Source organism: Hylobates moloch, unplaced genomic scaffold (genome assembly GCF_009828535.3).
Source record: "Hylobates moloch isolate HMO894 unplaced genomic scaffold, HMol_V3 SCAFFOLD_19, whole genome shotgun sequence".
Classification (NCBI taxonomy): Eukaryota; Metazoa; Chordata; class Mammalia; order Primates; family Hylobatidae; genus Hylobates; species Hylobates moloch.
Window position 1 is genome coordinate 32,796,108 of NW_026652294.1, and position 19,237 is coordinate 32,815,344.

The window sequence follows — 19,237 nt, forward strand, 5'->3', positions numbered from 1 at the left end:
GCAATCTCGGCTCACTGCAAGCTCCACCTCCCGTGTTCACGCAATTCTCCTGCCTCAGCCTCCAGAATAGCTAGGATTACAGGTACCCGCCACCATGACTGGCTAATTTTTTTGTATTTTTAGTAGAGACGGGGTTTCACCATGTTAGCCTGGATGGTCTTGATCTCCTGACCTCGTGATCCGCCCACCTTGGCCCCCCAAAGTGCTGGATTACAGGCGTGAGCCACTGCGCCCGGCCACTGAAGCATTTCATACCAGTATTATACGGCTAACACTACATTGCAATTTTGTTTCCCACTCAGCACATCACTTAGTGTGTACGCCCTGATGGCAAGGACTTAGCTGTTGGAGTGTCCTGTGTGTCCTCAGCATTAGCACAGATCCTGGCACAGGTACTCAGTAACCAGGTACACTTACTAAAAACCCAAGCTGAAGCTCGCCCCTCAAAAATGCCCATCTAATCTCAATGTTTACAGCTCCCTATACTCGCAATCAGTTGGAAACACTATTTTTGTCTCCTTCTTTATTCAACTGCTATTTTTTTTTTTTTTTTTTTTTTTTTTAAGACGGAGTCTCGCTATTGCCCAGGGTGCAGTGCAGTGGTGCAATCTTGGCTCACTGCAATCTCTGCCTCCTGGGTTCAAGCAATTCTCCTGCCTCAGCCTCCCGAGTAGCTGGGATTATGGGCGGGGGCCACCATGCCCAGCTAATTTTTATATTTTTAGTAGAGACTGGGTTTCACCATGCTGGCCAGGCTGGTCTTGAACTCCTGACCTCGTGATCCACCCGCCTCGGCCTCCCAAAATGCTGGGATTATAGGCGTGAGCCACCGCAACTGGCCTATTCAACTGCTATTTTAAATAAATGTTCCCAATGTACAGGTGTCCCTTCAACAGTGAAAGAGTAAGTATTCTAGCAACTGAGGAGAATGGTGGTGAGCTCAGACTTTAGAATCAGAGACCAGTTGGGGGAAGGTTCCGTCCTGTTAATTGAGAGCTGCATGCCCCTGGGCAAGTGACTTCATTTCTCTAAGCCTCAGTTTCTTCAACTGTTAAGATGGGGTGATAACAGTACTTACTTCAAAGAGCAATAATGAAATTAAAGGGCGTCAAGGGAGTGGTCAGGAAGCGGTAACTGACTAACCCTGGTCTGCCTGTTGGCTCCTTGGGTCATTTCCAATCTTTCACTCTTATAAGGAGTGTTCAGAGGGCACTGGAATGTGGTATTCCCATCCCAGAGACTACAGACACTGCATCCCTGAATCTGCCTTGGACAGCAGGTGCCTAGCAATGCTTACAACTTGGTAATGGGGCCGGGCATGGTGGCTCACGCCTGTAATCCCAGCACTGTGGGAGGCTGAGGCGGGCGGATCACAAGGTCAGGAGTTCGAGACCAGCCTGGCCAACATGGTGAAACCCTGTCTCTACTAAAAATACAACAACAACAAAAAAAATTAGCTGGGCGTGGTGGCATGTGCCCATAACCCCAGCTACTCAGGAGGCTGAGGCAGGAGAATTGCTTGAACCTGGGAAGCGGAGGTTTCAGTGAGCCGAGATCGCACTGTTGCATTCCAGCCTGGGCAACACAACAAGACTCCGTCTCAAAAACAAACAAACATAGGGCCGGGCGCAGTGGCTCACACCTGTAATCCCAGCACTTTGGGAGGCCGAGGCGGGCGGATCACGAGGTCAGGAGATGGAGACCATCCTGGCTAACATGGTGAAACCCCGTTTCTACTAAAAATACAAAAAATTAGTCGAGTGTGGCGACGGGTGCCTGTAGTCCCAGCTACTCAGGAGGCTGAGGCAGGAGAATGGCGTGGGAGGCGGAGCTTGCAGTGAGTGGAGATCGTGCCACTGCACTTCAGCCTGGGAGACAGAGCAAGACTCCGTCTCAAACAAACAAACAAACAAACTTGGTAATGAACCACACAAATGCACGTTCTCTCCTTCAAAGCATTCTCCCTCCCTAACTTCCCTGTGATGGTTTGGAGCCCATATTTGCTGTCATGTAAGGGTCTTCCCCAAGTCCTGACCACAGCCTGTCTCTCCTTCCTCCTCAGGACTCTCAGCCCACCCCCACCCCCCTTTTTTCCTTTTCCTTGCCACGGCCAGGCTGATCACTGGGCATACCAAGATTTACTTAGCCCTTCTTATGTGCCCCGCAACGGGGGATATGAGAAATAGGATGGACAAAGTTCTTGAGGAGCCTGTTTAGCAAAATCCAAGAAAGAAGCAAAGTGAGTGTGTACAAATTAATCAAGTTCTCTCCACCCCACCTTGTTTTTTTTTGAGACGGAGTCTTGCTCTGTCCCCCAGGCTGGAGTGCAGTGGCGCGATCTTGGCTCACTGCAAGCTCTGCCTCCTGGGTTCACGCCATTCTCCTGCCTCAGCCTCCCGAGTAGCTGGGACTACAGGCGCCCACCAACACGCCCGGCTAATTTTTTTTTTTTTTTGTATTTTTAGTAGAGACAGGGTTTCACCGTGTTAGCCACGATGGTCTCGATCTCCTGACCTCGTGATCCGGCCGCCTCGGCCTCCCAAAGTGCTGGGATTACAGGCTTGAGCCACCGTGCCCGGCCCACCCCACCTTGTTTTTCTTTAGAGACAGGGTCTTGCTGTCATGCAGGCTGGAGTGCAGTGGTGTCCTCCTAGCTCAATGCAGCCTCCTTGAACTCTGAGGCTCAAATGATCCTCCTGCCTCAGCCTCCTGAGGAGCTGGGACTTCAGGGGTACATACCATGCCCAGCTATTTTTTTTGTTTCTTTTTAAGACAGGGTCTCACTGTTGCCCAGGCTGGAGTGCAGTGGTGTGATCACAGTCCACTACAGCCTCAACCTCCTGCACTCAAGCAAGGCTCCCACTTCAGCCTCCCGAGTAGCTGGGACTACAGGTATGTGCCACCACGCCCAGCTAACTTTTGTACTTTTTTGTAGAGATGGGGTTTCGCCACGTTGCCTAGGCTGAACCTGAACTCCTGGGCTCAAGTGATCATCCTGTCCCTGCCTCCCAGATTGCTGGGTTTAGAGGTGTGACCCATCCCGCCTGGCCTTTTTTTTTTTGAGACGGAGTCTCACTCTGTCGCCCAGGCTGGAGTGCAGTGGCGCGATCTCGGCTCACTGCAAGCTCCACCTCCCGGGTTCACGCCATTCTCCTGCCTCAGCCTCCCGAGTAGCTGGGACTACAGGCGCCTGCCACCACGCCTGGCTAATTTTTTGTATTTTTAGTAGAGATGGGGTTTCACCGTGTTAGCCAGGATGGTCTCAATCTCCTGAGCTCGTGATCTACCCGCCTCGGCCTCCCAAAGTGCTGGGATTTCAGGTGTGAGCCACCGCACCCGGCCACACCTGGCCTTTTAAAAAAATTGTGTAGGGGGAGGGTTCTCACTATGATGGTGAAACCCCATCTCTACTAAAAATACAAAAAATTAGCCAGGCATGGTGGCGGGGGCCTGTAATCCCAGCTATTCAGGAGGCGGAGGTTGCAGTGAGCCAAGATCATGCCATTGCACTCCAGCCTGGGTGACAAGAGCGAAACTCTGTCTCGAAAAAAATGAAACACTTTGTCTGGGCTCACAGTGGCAACTGTAACAAAACTCCAGTGTAACCCCTGACTTTAGCAGGATTCCCGCCCTGCCCTCAGCCCTTTCGCCCTCCCCTGTAAGGGAGCTGGCCTCGTTTCTCATTACATCTTGGCTCAGGGATGCTGTAGTGGCTGGCCCAGCACACTAACGCTCACAGTCACTTCATCAAACCAGCCCCCTCCAGGTGCCTCTCATCAGTGTGCTGACTGATTGGAAAGCCCGCCCTTCTGCTTTCTGTCAAACTCTGTGCCTCCTTCAAGATACTCTCCTTGACAGGAAGTCTGATAGGCCTCTCCTAGCTTTAGCTGTCCACCTCAACATTTGCTCCAACTTCTGCACGGAGTTCTGGAAACCTTCTATTGACTAACTCCCAGGCTTGGTAACATGCCAGGCACTGTGCTACTCCCAGGGATGGTCCTAAATCAGATCGTCTCTGCTCTCTGGGCAATCACAGAACAGTAAGAAAGGTACGCTGTGATTTAAAAGCAACACTGAAAGCATGGTGTGCGCAAGGCTGGGGGTGGCACAGGGCAGGAGAGGAACTCTCAGTGAGATGGGAGGGGCCGGGAAGGCGTCCTAGGAGAAGTGATGTCTCAACTGGGTTTCCAACAATAAAATAACAGTGTCATTAGACAGGAATGTGTGTTCTCCAGGTGGGCTCAGGCCCTGCTCATTGCAGAACTCCCAGCTGCCCCTGGACCCTGGCCCCAGCCAGGAATATTTCAGTTACCACGTCCCCTGTTCCCGCCCAGACATTCTTCCATTTCCTGGGCTCCACCCAAAGGGAAGGAGTACCGAAGGCTCATGAGTCTACAGACACAGATACGAGTTCCAATCCTTGTGCGATGATGAAGTCTGTTACTCCTTACTTATATGTTCTTTGAGACTCAGTTGCTTTCCTTGTAAACAGTCGATAATAACACTGTCTACCTAACAAGGACATGGTAGGAACTGATACAGGTGAAGCCTCGGCGCACACCTGCACGCCAATCACGATGAGCTGTTATTTGGAAATAGGTGTGTGCCTCCCACCGTGCCATCCTTCTTACTGTTGCTGGCAAGGATGACCGTGAATCCTGAGGTACAATGGGCTTGAGGAAAGCACTGTGGGCTCCAGACTCAGAGATCAGTCTTAGCCCCAGCTCTGCCACTCACTGGCTGAGCTACCTGGGGAAGCCCTTGAACTTCTCCAAAGCTCTCTGCCCTTTCAGACCCTGCCAACTCCAGCCCAGATCCAGCTTTTGCAACAAACTTCAGTCTCCTGGAGGTCTCTCTGCCATAGGGCTGGGAGAAGGGGACGCCTGGCCGTAGGGCCTGCCAGCAGCTCTCTTCCTGCTGCTAAGTTTTTAAAGAGGATTTTTTTTTTTGGAGACAGGGTTGCCCAGCTGGAGTGCAGTAGGTCAATCTCAGCTCACTGCAGCCTTTAACTCCTGGACTCAAGTGATCCTCCTGCCTCAGCTTTCCTGAGTAGCTAGGACTACAGGCACATGCCACTACACCCAGCTATTTTTAAATTTTTGTAAAGACAGGGTCTAACTATGTTGCCCAGGTGGGTCTTGAACTCCTGGCTTCAAGCAACCCCTCCCCACCCAAGGCCCTACCCTGTCCTTACAGCTCCCACCATGACGCTTGTTTCCAATGGATGGCTGCAGAGACTGGCTCTCCCTGCAGCTGTTGATCTGGGCCAGCCAACCTGCTGCCCTCCTTTTTTTTCTGAAGCCTCATTATCTGGTTTGGAGACATGGCCTGGCCTCTTACCTCCTTTCCTGCCTGCTCTGTTGCCCAGGGCGGGTCCCTTCCCCAGCGTCCACTGCCTCCTCTTCTGTGGATGGCTCTGCTCACGACCCTACCCTGTCTTGCTCCACACTGCTGAATCGGCTCACTCTTCCCCCTTTCCTTGGCAAGGATACTTTGGCTTTGCTGTACCACTTCCAGAACCAAGCTTGAGTTCTACCTCTTGTCTTGTCTGGCCGTGGAGATATTTCTTCCCTGGCTAAATCCCAAAGCCCTGGGCTGCCCTGCCAGTACCTCCCGCCTCCCTCACAGAGACACTCCGACTAGGAGGAATGAACGAGCTGCTCCCACTGGAACAAAGACCCTCATGACATGTAAGGGGCTCTTCTTTTCTTCAAAGAGATTAGGGTCCTTGCCCCAAAATGAGTCAGGGACATGTTGCCAGCGGTTCTTTCTCAGGTTTTGGTGGTTATTTGGCCCCCTTCTCAGCTTCTTAGAAAGGTTTTTAGTAAATCTATGATGGGAAGACATGAATCTATTTATTTTATTATTTTTTTTTTGAGACGGAGTCTCGCTCTGTCACCCAGGCTGGAGTGCAGTGGTGAGATCTCGGCTCACTGCAACCTCCGCCTCCTGGGTTCAAGCAATTCTCCTGCCTCAGCCTCCCGAGTAGCTGGGATTACAGGTGTGAGCTACCCCAGCTACCATGCCCAGCTAATTTTTGAATTTTTAGTAGAGATGGGGTTTTACCATGTTGGTCAGGCTGGTCTCGAACTCCTGACCTTCAGTGATCTACCTGCCTCAGCCCTCCCAAAGTGCTGGGATTACAGGCGTGAGCCACCACGCCCAGCCGGCATGAATCAAAAAGTCACAATAGCAGTTCTCTCCCATGGTTACTGGGTGCTGGCCTCCCTCAATCCTCAGCCTCATGAGGTGTGTGCTCTTATCATCCATACCTTATAGCTGACAAAATCAAGGCCTAAACACTTTGGCTAAAGTAAGACAGAGCCGTGCTTCTAACTACCAGACTCATGATCTCTGCACTGATCCTGATGAAATTCTCTACCCACTACTTCACCTTCTCACACAAGACCTGACCCATTCACAGGCTGGGGCAGGCATCCTTAATACCAGTAACTGGCTGAGCCAAGCTTTCTGCCCCGTTTGGGGACCAGGTCTGGGGTTTCCAGAAGCTGAAGTGCAGTCCCTCCTAGGTCAGGAGGCAGCTGCTCCACCCTCTCCTCTGGTTCTATCTGTAACACCCCCCCCCCCACCACCACACCTCTCCTGCCCTTGCTGGCACTGGCTTTCCTCCCACTCTCTCTGAGACCTGGGACGGCTCCCCCAGTCAGCACCTCATGAAGTGGACAGACGGTACCACTCTGGAGAGGGGATGGCTAGACCAATTCCTGCCCCCCTAACACTTCTATTCTGAGACAGCTCCCATGCCAGCAGGGTCAGTGTAACCTGACTTCCTAGACCTTCTGGCCCCCCACCTCCTCCTCACCTGGTGTCATAGTCGTTGGAGTTCCTATCAAACTTGTAGGTGGGTGGGAAGAGTAGGCGGCCCTCCTGGAACTCCCGGAGCAGCGGGTCATGTTTCTTGGCAATGCTGAGCTGCAGACAAAGTCATAGTCCCCGTCTCCCAGTAGTCTCGACCCAGTGACCCAGCACCACACCCCATTCAAGGGGTCAGCACATGCAGTCACAAATGGGGCAAGAGTCAAGCAATGCCACTCCACTTCCTCACTGCCCCAGTGACTACTCAGCAGCCCACTCCCACCAGAAAGCAGGTGAATCCTTTCGGAAACATTACCAAGGCCCAGGGGAGGCAGCTGTCTGCTGTTTCCCAGTCCTTAGACTGCAGGGACCTGACTTGGAATTCCATCTCTAGAGGAGGTCACTAGCAGACAAGTGTCAGAGGGGAACCTGGGGGAGCCAGGGTCCTCCAAAGGGGCATCTCACCCTCCAGGAGGGAAACGAGGCTGGGGATGGGAAAGATGACAGGGATACGATGGGCTGATGCATGATGGTGCCTGGTGCAAAGCCCTTCTGGTTCCCTATTCTTTTTTTTTTTTTTCTTTTTTGAGATGGAGTTGTTTTGTTTTTGTTGCCCAGGCTGGAGTGCAATGGCACTATCTCTGCTCACTGCAACCTCTGCCTCCCGGGTTCAAGCGATTCCCCTACCTCAGCCTCCCGAGTAGCTGGGATTACAGGCATGCGCCACCACGCCCGGCGAATTTTTTTTGTATTTTTAGTAGAGATGAGGTTTCTCCATGTTGGTCAGGCTGGTCTCAAACTCCCGACCTCAGGTGATCCACTCACCTCGGCCTCCCAAAGTGCTGGGATTACAAGCATGAGCCACCGTGCCTGGCCCCTATTCTTCTTTTTCAAATAATTCATCTCATGCTTTGTATCTGGCTCCCTATTCTGAAGCACACCCAGGGACTGTTACCCTTGCTTTTCCATGTGAAGATCAGGCACTGGCAGGCGCGGCTGCCTCACCCCTGGATGCGAAGCCCTGCTAGACAGCCTCCCCCACCAGACCTGGGCAAAGGAAAACGGCAACGAGGGCATCTAGCAGCATTCTGCACAGCTCACATGGCCCCCACCATGGGCTCAGATCACCCCCTGGGACCCTCCCCTCACTTGATACCTGGTCCTTCTCCCACAGGCCACTGTAGCACCGATTTTTAATGGATTCCCGAACAAAGTGCAACCCAAAGTCCTCGATCCGAAAGTTCATGTCTCCAAACCAGATAATGAGGCTTCAGAAAAAAAAGGAGGGCAGCCTGAGGATTTGTGATGAAGTCAGAGAAGAGAGATCACCAGGTGGCTCAGCCTGCTCAACCCAAGGGCTGTTGGGGCACAGAAAGACCGAGGGGCAGGTGAGACGCCAGGGCACGTGTGGGTCCTCTGGAACTGTTCTCATGGCTCCTAAACCACCATTCAAACCGAAGAGACCTACCAAACAGCCTGCTCTGGCAAACACAGAGCAGGCCGTGGCCCTTCCTTCCTCTCAACTGGTCACGAGGAAAGGCTGAGAAGCCCTCCTGGTGACCTCAGGAGCCACAAGGTCCTTGACCTGTTCCCAAGTGTTCAGGGTTTCTAGGCAGGACAAACGGGCTGAAGGAAGGGGACCCCAGGCAGGCAAAGCAAGGGGAGACAGCAGATGGGCACCAGGGAAGGGGCAGGGAGAGGGTGGGAGCCAGAACACTGATGACCCTGGCTGGGGGATCCGTGACGGGGCAGAGGATGCTGGCTTGGGTTAGCGTGGGGCAGAGGGCGGGAAACAGTCTTCAGACCCAGGCTCACTCCTGGGGGTCAGCGTGGGGCAGAGGGCGGGGAACAGTCTGCAGACCCAGGCTCACTCGTGGGGGTCAGCGTGGGGCAGAGGGCGGGGAACAGTCTGCAGACCCAGGCTCACTCGTGGGGGTCAGCGTGGGGCAGAGGGCGGGGAACAGTCTGCAGACCCAGGCTCACTCGTGGTCCAGGATGTTGGGGATGTCTCGCCCCTCACAATTCTGCATCTCCAGGATCCGGTCAAAGTGCTCCAGCCGCTGGTAATTGTTGGAAACGTGGGGAGGCAGGTGGCAGTTGATGATGCTGATATAGTAGCCATAAAGCTTCAGGCAGATGTTGACTCCACCTTTGTTCCCCTGGTAGAACAGGTCAACAGGAGAGTGGGAAACTACTCTGGGTTGGACACACCCCTCTTTCCACATCCTAGACCTAAGGGGAGACAGTCTCACTTCCCGCAGGGTCTCCTAGGGACAGTAACTAAGCTTCCCAGGGTGATCTCTCCAAGCACAGAGCCCAGCTCGCCTCGCCTGGCCTCAGGGATAGCAAGACCACTCTGAAGCAAAAGAACAAACATGCATTGGGCTGGACAGAGGACCAAGATTCTTTTCACTTCCTTTTTCTTTTGCCCAGCTCCACAGTTCCCAGCCCTTCCCAGCTCACGACTCAGACAATAGCTCAGTCCTTACCCAGTACCCAAACAGGCCAGTGGGGGTGGATTTAGTAGACAGAATCTGGATATAAGGCAAATGCTGATACTTGGCAAAGACCAGTAAGAGGATCCCCTGCATACGGACATGGGAGACCTGCAGGAGAGAGAGGGCAAAGGTCGCTCATTAAACCGCACAGGCCAAGTGCAACCCTTCCAAGCCCCATGCTAGGGACTCTAGAGAGCCCTCAGCTGCATGCAGTGTCCTGCTCCAGGGTCTATGATATCCCAGTTTGAATCTCAGAGTTTCAAGCCTTTCCATTCTTCTCCTCAGCTGCCAAATGATACATTCTGGGGGCTGAGGGTTTAGATTCTGCTCCTGGGCCTGGGGGTGGCGGGAAGAGAAGATAAGGCTAAGGATACTGGCTTTGAAGTTAGAGCTGGGTTCAAACCCTGGCTCTGATTCTTAGTATTTGACATTGAGGAAGTTTCTCAGTGTATTTTCTCATTGATAAAGCAGGAATCCATCTCATAGATGCTGTGGGGATTATCTGAAAGTTATTATTTTTTGGTTTAAGCATTCTTTTTTTTTTTTTTTGAGACAGAGTCTTGCTCTGTTGCCCAGGCTGGAGTGCAATGGCGCAGTCTCGGCTCACTGCAACCTCCACTTCCTGGGTTCAGGTGATTCTCCTGTCTCAGCCTCCCATGTAGCTGGGATTACAGGCGCCCGCCACCAGGCCTTGTATTTTTAGTAGAGATAGGGTTTCACCACGTTGGCCAGGCTGGTCTTGAACTCCCGACCTCAGGTGATCTGCCTGCCTTGGCCTCTCAAAGTGCTGGGATTATAGGCGTGAGCCACCGCGCCCAGCCAAGCATTCTTAAAAGGAAGGAACATGAGAGGTTTCCAGGATGCTGAAAATGCTCTTCTTTATCCCCTTCCCTTCCTCTCTCTCTCCTTGGAAATGTTCTTTATCCACCATCTGCCCCCATTCCTCCCTTTTTACTTAGAGACAGGATTCCGCTCTGTCTACCAGGCTGGAGTGCAGTGGTGCGATCATGGCTCGCTGCAGCCTTGACGTCCTGGGCTCAGGCAATCCTCCCACCTCAGCCTCCTGAGTAGCTGGGACCACAGGTGTGCACCAACATGCCCGGCTATTTTTGTTTGTTTTGTAGAGACAGGGTCTTGCCATGTTGCCCAGGGTGGTCTTGAACTCCTGGGTTCAAGCAATCTCCCTGCCTCTGTAATCCCAAAGTGCTGGGATTACAGGCATGAGCCACCACATCCAGCCTGCTCTTTTTCTAGATGTGGCTGATGGTAACGTGGGTATATGTAAAAATCCATCAAAGTGTACACTGAATTTCTGCATGCTTTTCTGTGTACATTATAGCTCAGTGAAAAAAAAATAAGAAAATGTTCCCCCCAAACCCCATAACTATATACTGCGTGCAGCTGGGTGTCCATGAAGGCAACACCCATGGAATGCCAGTGGGTAAGGACACATGCTCACAGGCTGGGGAGAATAGCTAACATCTGCTCAAGTGCCTCCTCTCTCATTTACTCCTGTCAACCCTGTAAGGAATCACCGTCCCTGTTTTGCAGATGAGGGACTAAGATTTAGGGAGGTTAAGGAACCAGTAGGGCTACCTGTGTTGTAAAACAACATCAAAGGGCTAGGACTGCCAAGATCCCTACTATCTGCAGCTGCAAAAGGTGGGGTGGGAATGGGACGCAGCCAGCAGCTCTCCCTCTCAGGTTCAGGCTGTCTACCACCAGCACCCGAGGAGCTGTTTCCGGAGAATGAAGTGTGGAGGCCAAGGAGGAAATCCCCGGGTGGGGAGTGTGTACTGGGGCCTTCCAGGAATTATGAAACTTGATCCTGCAGGCCACGAGCCCTAGCATAGCGGAGTCAAAGCAGGGGGACCTCAAACCCAGCACTGGGCAAGGGAGGCATCAGAACTTCAGGTGGGCCAGAGGTTGCTACAGATGTGTCCTCAAGCCTACCTTCCTCCCCAGTCTTCTCTCTCTCCCACACCCAAGCACACATGACAACAGGGATGGAGGACGGGCTGGACCATGAGGGGCTGACTCCCAGGGTCAGGATTGAAGCAAGGAGACTGATAAAGACTCAGGAAAAGTTTCAGGCTTAATCCTCACCCACAAAGCAGCTTTTGGCCACTGGGTTCCACCACAAAGACACTGGCTCACTTTGTGAAGGAGCAGCAGGGAAGTGGGGGCGGGGAGGGTGGGGTCGGGGCAGGACAGAGTTAGACTGGGAGAAAGGGTGGGGCTGTGGGAAAAGCAGGAGAGTTCTAGGGAAAGTTCTAGTTGGAGGAAATGAAGTAGGAGAAGCGAGGAAAGGACTAGCAGGAGGTGGCCGGGGGCCCTGGAGCACTGGAAGGGGGTCAGCCCTTCTCAGTCCATAGCTGGCAAATGCACACCTAATAAGAGGCTCACAGGGAGCTCACCCACCCACCCTGGTTCTTGGCTGGGGAAAGAAGGGCATTCATTTTGGGTGCCAGGCCCTCAGTCTGGCCTCCCAATCTCAGTAGGCCACATGGGTAGAAAGGGCTGTGTCTCTGCCACAAGCTGAGCTAATTTCCTTGGCTCAATTCCATCCTGCCAATCCTTTGCCAGTCAGCCGAGAAGCAAGGAGGCCTGCAGTCTTGGGAAGGGAGTGGCGGGTGAGAGAGAAGTGGTTCTGTCCTCTCTAAGGATCTAGCTCCCTATCTACAGAAGGAGGCCTCTGGGTTTGATGTGGAGGGAACCAAGGACTCAGGCTGGCGTTTTCTATCCTCAGCAGGAGTTCTAAACCTTAGATTATTTCCTCCCCATTCTGCTCCCCCTCCAAAGGACACACAGCTCTTGCCTCAGGACCCCCAGGCAAACCAGGCTGACAGAATCCATTCTGAAGAACAAGAGTCATCCAGGAAGGGGAAAGAGGGAATTCTGGTATTTCTAAGCAGCTGTATATCAGGTGCTGTGAATGGGAGTGTGTTTCATCCCTCAGGTGTGCAGGGCAGAACCAAGGTGAAGATCTGGCAACCCAGGGCCTTCCTGTGGACTCTCCTACTGTCTAAAGACACCCCAGAGCATACTGGTCTCTCAGACTAAGAAGGCCGCCCAAAGTACCCACCACACCTGACTCCCCTCTCCTAACCTCTGGACCCCCAGAATCTGAAATGCACGTCCCTATGACCTGAGGACACCCTGTGACACCAGCAGGCTAGCCATGTCTAAGACCTGTCAGTCTTAGAGTTCACCAGCATAGCAATGAAGTTAAGAACTTGGGTTATGACGTTTGAGAGATCTGGATCCAAATCCCAGAGAGCGCATGTGACTTCTGAGCCATGGTTTTCTCTGTAAAATATCTCTATTTCAACAGACTTGTTAAGATTTTAAAATAACATATATAATATAAAGAGCTACTTATGATGTTTAACACCAAGTAAGCACTTGATAAATGACAGCCATATGATTACACTCAGAGACTTCAGGATGGGCATTTGAGTAGAGACTGGTGGCTGGGGCAGGGGCCAGCACTGAGGTGTTGACAAGCCCTGCTGCACCTCCCCTCAGAATCTTCCCAAGCTGAAACATATCCAGGTTGTTAACCCAACCCCTGGAGACTCCAGCTCCCTCAGAAAGGCGAAGGCAGGCAGCAGCCTCAGGGGTCCAGGTGGAAGTGAGGTTTAGCCCTTTAAACAAATGGGAAACAGCATGAAAGGCTGAGTAGGAGTAAGAGGAACACATCGGACCAAACAAGCAGGGGTCAGTGGAGATGTGAAAACACAGTTGTCAAGTGCCCATGAACTGGCAAGTTACCTTGATGAAGCTCAGAGGGGAAAGCACATCCATGAGGAAACTGCTCCACGAGTCATTAAAGGCAGCATCAGAAAGGAGGCTTATGATCCCAGAGTTCAATTCCTGCAAACTGACCATGCCAGCTCAGAGGCTTGGCGCCTGGCCTCCAGGCTACTTCCCCTGCCACAGATATTTAATACTGTCTTCACAGACTTTCAAGCCCTGAGTTCTGATGGCCATGAGGTCTCCCTCCCCTGCCTGCTGATCTCCAGCCCCCTTTGCCGTTGCTGACCCAGGACCAGAGACATAGGACTGTCCCTGAAGCAGGCTGAAAGCTCCCAGCCTTCAGACTCCAGAGCGGAGGAGGGCAGGTCACAGTGGTTCCCACAGGGAAACTTGGGACTGGTCAGGGATGGGCGAAGGAGCCTGCAGATACCTACCCAATGACATATATGTCAAGATTCAGGTTCTGGTTGTTCAGCTGAAGCAGGTCACTGAGATCTAGAGGGGGCGCTGCCGAAGCCACGTTCCAAGTCACGACGTGTATGCTGTGGAAGGGATGCAGAGGGAAGTCATGGAGGAAGGAGGGTAAGATAGCGCACGGGGTCGGCCGGGCGCAAAGGCTCACGCTTGTCATCACAGCACTTTGGGCGGCCGAGGTGGGCGGATCACCTGAGGTCAGGAGTTTGAGACAAGCCTGGCCAACATGGTGAAACCCCGTCTCTACTAAAAGTACAAAAATTAGCCCAGCATGGTGGCAGGTGCCTGTAATCCCAGCTACTCTGGAGGCTGAGGCAGAAGAACTGCTTGAACCCGCGGGGCGGAGGTTGCAGTGAGCCGAGATCGCGCCACTGCACTCCAGCCTGGGCGACAGAGTGAGACTCTGTCTCAAAAGAAAAAAAAAAAAAAGATAGTGCACAGGGTCTAGGCCTGCTCATGTCACTGCAATCTGCCACACTCATGATGGGAAATGTGGGTTTCTGCGCTGGTGGAGGGAATGGGGATACTGAACCATCAGCTGTCCGTCCTCAGCTTTCTCTGCTGAAGCAAGAAATCCCCACCCTGGACTGGGTCCTCCATGCAGGCTCACAGCCGCCCACACCTGGCAGCACTGGTGCTGCTGATATAGCAGAGTTGCCAAAGGGAGCCCAAGACTTTCAGGTCAGGCTAGGGAAGGGTTAGGGGGCTGAACTGCCAGGAATGTATTGATTCCATCAGCTCCTCCAGCCACCCACATCCCTCTGTGATCATCTATGGCTCAGTCAGCAACTTCCAATCCCTACTTCTCACCCCAAGTGTTCCTAAGACCACCAGGAACATCCTAGGGGTTTAGATTTCACCTTGTGATAGGCCTCAGCACTACAAGGGCAGAGGAATTTAAAAAATAAAAGAGATACCACCACCATATTCCCTTCCTCTCTCCTCCGTAGCAGATCCCTGGAGCAAACCAATTTTGCCGAGCACTTCAGCGAGCCTTTTTTTTTTTTTTTTTGACTGAGTCTCACTCTGTTGCCCAGGCTGGAGTGGAGCGGGATGATCTCGGCTCACTGCAGCCTCCGCCTCCCAGATTCCAGCGGTTCTCCTGCCTCAATCTCCCAAGTAGCTGGGATTACAGGTGTGTGCCACCACATCTGGCTAATTTTTGTATTTTTAGTAGAGACGGGGTTTCACCATGTTGGCCAGGCTGGTCCTGAACTCCTGATCTCAGGTGATCCGCCCACCTCAGCCTCCCAAAGTGCTGGGATTACAGGCCTGAGCCACCACGCCCGGCCAAGGAGTTTTTAAGTAACAGGTTTCTTGACATCTCTCTTAAGAGTCTATGTTCTATGTCTGTGTAGTATTCCGTGAAAAATAAAGAGTACTCTCTCAGGAAAAGTCATCAGTTGGACAACATTTTCCACCTCAGCTTACAAGTCTTAGGAAAGCAAGAAAACTAGATCAGGGGCCTCAATGACACTGGATCCAGTCAGAGGCTCAGGAAAGAGAGACCTACAGATGTCTTTAGTGGAACAGTCAGTCACAGTAGCTCTTCAAGAAGCCCCAGACTGTGTGGAGCACAGGGCAGGCACGAGCTGCAGACCCTGCAGAGACCAGGAACAGCCTAGCATGAGTCCTAGGCACACGATGAGGAATACCTGCAGCAGCTGGAGATCTGGAATGGCAAAGGGTACAGGGGGATGGGAGAAAAGGGCAGATGATGCCAGAACATCTCTCCTCCAACAGACCCTGTTCTTAGAGGTCGACGTTCTCAAAAGCACTTCAAGAAATTCTTGGCCAGTTTAAAGCAACTTCCTGTCCCTCCCTGTTAGCATAAACAACGCTATACAGAAACCACCTTCCCAGGCACTCGGCCTGAGATTTTGAGCTTCATTTGTTTACGATCTCCCCCTGCTGTCCGACAGAGGCTTAAGGAACAAAGACCTTTTACTCAGAGACTTCTTTTCCCAGACTCACTCTAAGAGGATGGAGAGCAGAAGTCCGGATTTCTTGTTCCCACTCTCAAATCCTACGATTAGCGGCAAATCCAAGCATCGTGACTTAGACTAAGTGGGCGATTAGCGTTGTTCCCCGTGAAAGAGCAGGCAACAGACCAGGCTAAGTCACTTCCCTAAAGGATCTTATCTCAATCTGATTTCGGATTTCCGGGGTTCACCATGGGATCAGGCAGACCTCCTGATGTATGTGCTGGTGGAAAGTAGGAACAAGATTTCTAACCTAGAGCCGAAGGGTGACGGCCTCGTTATGTCTTTAACCTCAAACAACCCCACACGGCTGTCCTCTCCAGAAAGCAACCAGGACGCCTGCTTGCGCCCCAGTGGGAACGAGCTTGGCGGCCTCGGCTTAGAGGGGGCGCGAGGCTCGGGCCCAACACAGCCCACCTGACACAGGCGTGGGAGAAGGTGGGAGCGCCCCTGAACCAAAAGCAGTCACGGAGGTCTGGTGCCTCGTCTCCCAATCTGCGTCCACCCCCAGCCCGCTGCCCAAGGGGCGCCGATTCCCCCGAGCAGGCCTGCCTCTGCCGCCAGGGTGCCCTCACCTGAGCCTCCTGCCTTTCGGCCCGCTCAGCTTCCGCGAGCTCATGGCCGCCGTCGTCCCCGCGCGGTGGTCCGGCAGGTTCGCGTCTCCCGGCCAGCGGGTCCCGGCCAGAGCAGCCCTGCGGGCGGCCGGTCTCACGCTCCTCGCGGTCGCGGACTGTTTTTCTTCCGGACTCCGACCGTCCGCTCCGGCTTCCGTCAGAGACGCGCCCTCCGCGCACCCCGGGCTCTGGGTGGTGCGGTTCGCAGAAGGAGGCGGGACTCTCCCACGAGCGCAAAGCTGCGAGAGGCTGAACGAAGACGGGTTCGCGGACGTAAGGGGGGCGTGTCGGGCCTGTCATCAGCGCACGACGCAACACTGCCCCAGACAACGCGAGGTGCGCGGCAGTCACTAGACCCGGCCCAGCCCAGCCCGCGCCCGCCGTCCGCAGCTCCCAGCCTGCCCCGCGCCAGGGACCGCCTTCCGGCGGAAGTTGTCGCTTCACCGCCGCCGCAGCCTCCGTCCCACTCGTGAGGGATCCGAGGGCCCAGTCCTTGTGTTGTCTTCGCCCCGGCTCCCCGCCATCTAGAGACCCAGGGGTCAGACGAGGGTCGGGGGTGGGGACACGCATCCTAGCCACTGTCCTGCCTGGGATCCGGTCTCCCCCGCCCCCCAGCTGCAGGTAATCTCCCCATTCCCGTGGCGCTTACGCCGCTGCTGGAGCGCCTCCGTTCTCCATGCCCACTTTCAGGCGGCTTTCTGCTCCGAACTGATTGGATTACCTATTGCATATGGGACGTTTGGGGATTCCTGGACTCCTACAAAATTAGCCGTCAATAAATGAAACGTAGGCCGGGACGCGGTGGCTCAATGCCTGTAATCCCAGCACTTTGGGAGGCCGAGGCGGGCGGATCACTTGAGGTCAGGAGTTCGAGACCAGCCTGGCCATCATGGTGAAACCCGGTCTCTGCTAGAAATACAAAAGTTATCTGGGCTTGATGGCGCGCGCCTGTTAATTCCAGCTACTCGGGAGGCTGAGGCAGGAGAATCGCCTGAACCCGGGAGGTGGAAGTTGCAGTGAGCCGAGATTGCGCCACTGCTCCCCAGCCTGCGCGACAGAGCGAGACTTCGTCTCAAAAAAAAAAAAAATTAGCTGACATGGGGTTTCACCATGTTAGTCAGGCTGGTGTCCAACTCCTGACCTCAGGTGATCCACCCGTCTCGGCCTCCCAGAGTGCTGCGATTACAGGTGTGAGCCACCGCGCCCGGCCTAAAACTACTTTAAGTAAATGTTTTGCTTGTTTGGTAAGGTGGATAAAGAGGAAGATGTGAAGAGGAAGCAGACAAAAGCAAAAGGAAATCCTGCCAGTAGCAAACGGCCAAATTACAATTCAGATGTGCAATGTTTGCGTAAGTAAACTGACAAGGGACTATTATATGCAGAAATCCACGTGCAAAATTTTTCAGACACATCTTTGTACCTCTTCCTAATCCTGCCCTGGTAAAATGGGGGTTATCAGTGCAAGTTTGAGGATACATACAGTTGGAAAATGGACATCACCAAACTGGACTCCAGAAAGTTCTGTCTAGGATTTTATTAGACTGCTTTTTTTCTCAATATACCTGTATTGGAAGATTGAGACAAAAAGGCACAAACTCACATTAAATAAACAAGGTAATCTAATCAATTCTACAAAGTGTAGTTTGTAAAAGAAGTAGCACTAGGAACCAACCAAAGTAAGTCAGGGAGTCCCAGCAGGGACCATAGAAGAACTTGGGAAGCTATACACATGCCCACGATACTGACCCTGTCCTGGACCTCTCTGCATGAGAAGGCCAGACCCCAGCACCCTCCTACAGAGGCACTGCTGCTTCTGTTGGGGCTGTGACCCTGGAATTCTGATGGAAGCAGCTGGTGTGAAGGGGCATGGCACACACTCAGGTACTGCCCCTGGAGTGAACCTTTATCATAAGTCCCTCTGAGTGCTAGTCAGTTTGGAGGTGGGTGAGGAGGAAAGGGGGTACTTAAAAGAAGCCAACACTGTTGCCCAGCAGCAACACCATCCGTGGGGATGGAACAGACCAGGGACATCCTCTATGTTTATGTGGGCTGGAGTTCCAGATCCAGGCTGACCTCAGCTCATAATGGATGCTTTTCAACTGGGGCAACAGGTGGAGGTGGGAGGAGGCCTTGCTAGGGCTAAAGTGATATGTGTGAGTCTCAAGAGCCAAAGGAAGGAGACTTAACAGCTGCTGACCCTCAGACCACATAAACAACTGTCTGCCTAGAATATCAGTTTGTTTCTTTCAAGATAACCCACATCTGGACTTGCCCTAGTTGATGAATGAAGGAACATCTTTAAGCACAAATATAATGAATAGGTAACACAGAGCTTATAGGAAAACACTGACATTTTTCTCCAGTAAGAATGCCTCTTCTCCAACTTTCCAAGTCAGATGAATGCTACCAGCAGTTGAGATGCTACCCAGATGCATTACTAAAGACCCCTCAAGGTGAGGAGACTCACACAGAGGAAGCTGCCTGTAACAAGACATCTGGTTCCAAAGGGACCTGAATGAAGGTCAGAGCTAACCATGTTGGGGGTCTGAGTCTGTCCACCCTTGTCCCAGGGCCACAGGGAAGTGTCCATCAGGATGCCACAGGTGCAATCCTGTGAGACACTCCCTTATTGCACTTAGAAATGAGTAAGGCAAACAAACTGACAAAAACAGAAGGATACCTTCTCCCACCCACTTCTTGCTTCCCGGACAAAGATTTGGTCTCTCATTAGCAGGTGCACCCAGGCTAGCGTGGGCTGGGATCACGGCACATTTACGCCAATGTGCTTCACAAGGTTTGGGGAATGTCAGGTGACACTACAGCTCTCTCTGATTCTCCCACTAAGAGGCAAACTCAGGCTCTGTCAAGTTGTAGGAAGCTATGAACTCTGGGCAGCGTCTGTTCCCCTGGAGCCTGGACTTCTCACCAGACTACTTTGGTCGGGTCCTGTACTATGATCACTACTTGCTTTGGGTTTTCCAGGGCAGAACTCAACATGGGGGTAGGACGAGCTAAGTTCTTGATCCCCAAATTCCTTTCCGGCAACTGGAGACGAAGGGAACATGTTCTGCTGGAAAAAGCTTTTTGCATGCTC

The 19,237-nt window shown here is 52.9% G+C and overlaps 1 protein-coding gene across 6 annotated transcripts in view; it reads right to left on the reverse strand.

Moving 5' to 3' along the window:
• The window catches only part of MYO1C (myosin IC), a 56,312-nt gene extending 39,821 nt beyond the window's left edge, over positions 1 to 16,491 (reverse strand). Inside the window, exons 1-7 of one of the 6 annotated variants that reach the window (XM_032137856.2) lie at positions 16,105 to 16,486; positions 13,508 to 13,615; positions 13,089 to 13,197; positions 9,306 to 9,422; positions 8,800 to 8,975; positions 7,973 to 8,084; positions 6,824 to 6,933 (exon numbers count right to left, since the gene is read on the reverse strand). In XM_032137856.2, coding sequence (XP_031993747.2) covers positions 6,824 to 6,933; positions 7,973 to 8,084; positions 8,800 to 8,975; positions 9,306 to 9,422; positions 13,089 to 13,197; positions 13,508 to 13,615; positions 16,105 to 16,148 — 776 coding nt within the window. In that variant the 5' untranslated portion in view covers positions 16,149 to 16,486. Of the gene's footprint in view, positions 1 to 6,066; positions 6,455 to 6,823; positions 6,934 to 7,972; positions 8,085 to 8,799; positions 8,976 to 9,305; positions 9,423 to 13,088; positions 13,198 to 13,507; positions 13,619 to 16,104 lie in introns of those variants that run through there. The other 5 variants (XM_058431362.1, XM_032137865.2, XM_058431363.1 and 2 more) reach the window with 5 other exon arrangements.
• Positions 16,492 to 19,237: the final 2,746 nt, after the last annotated feature.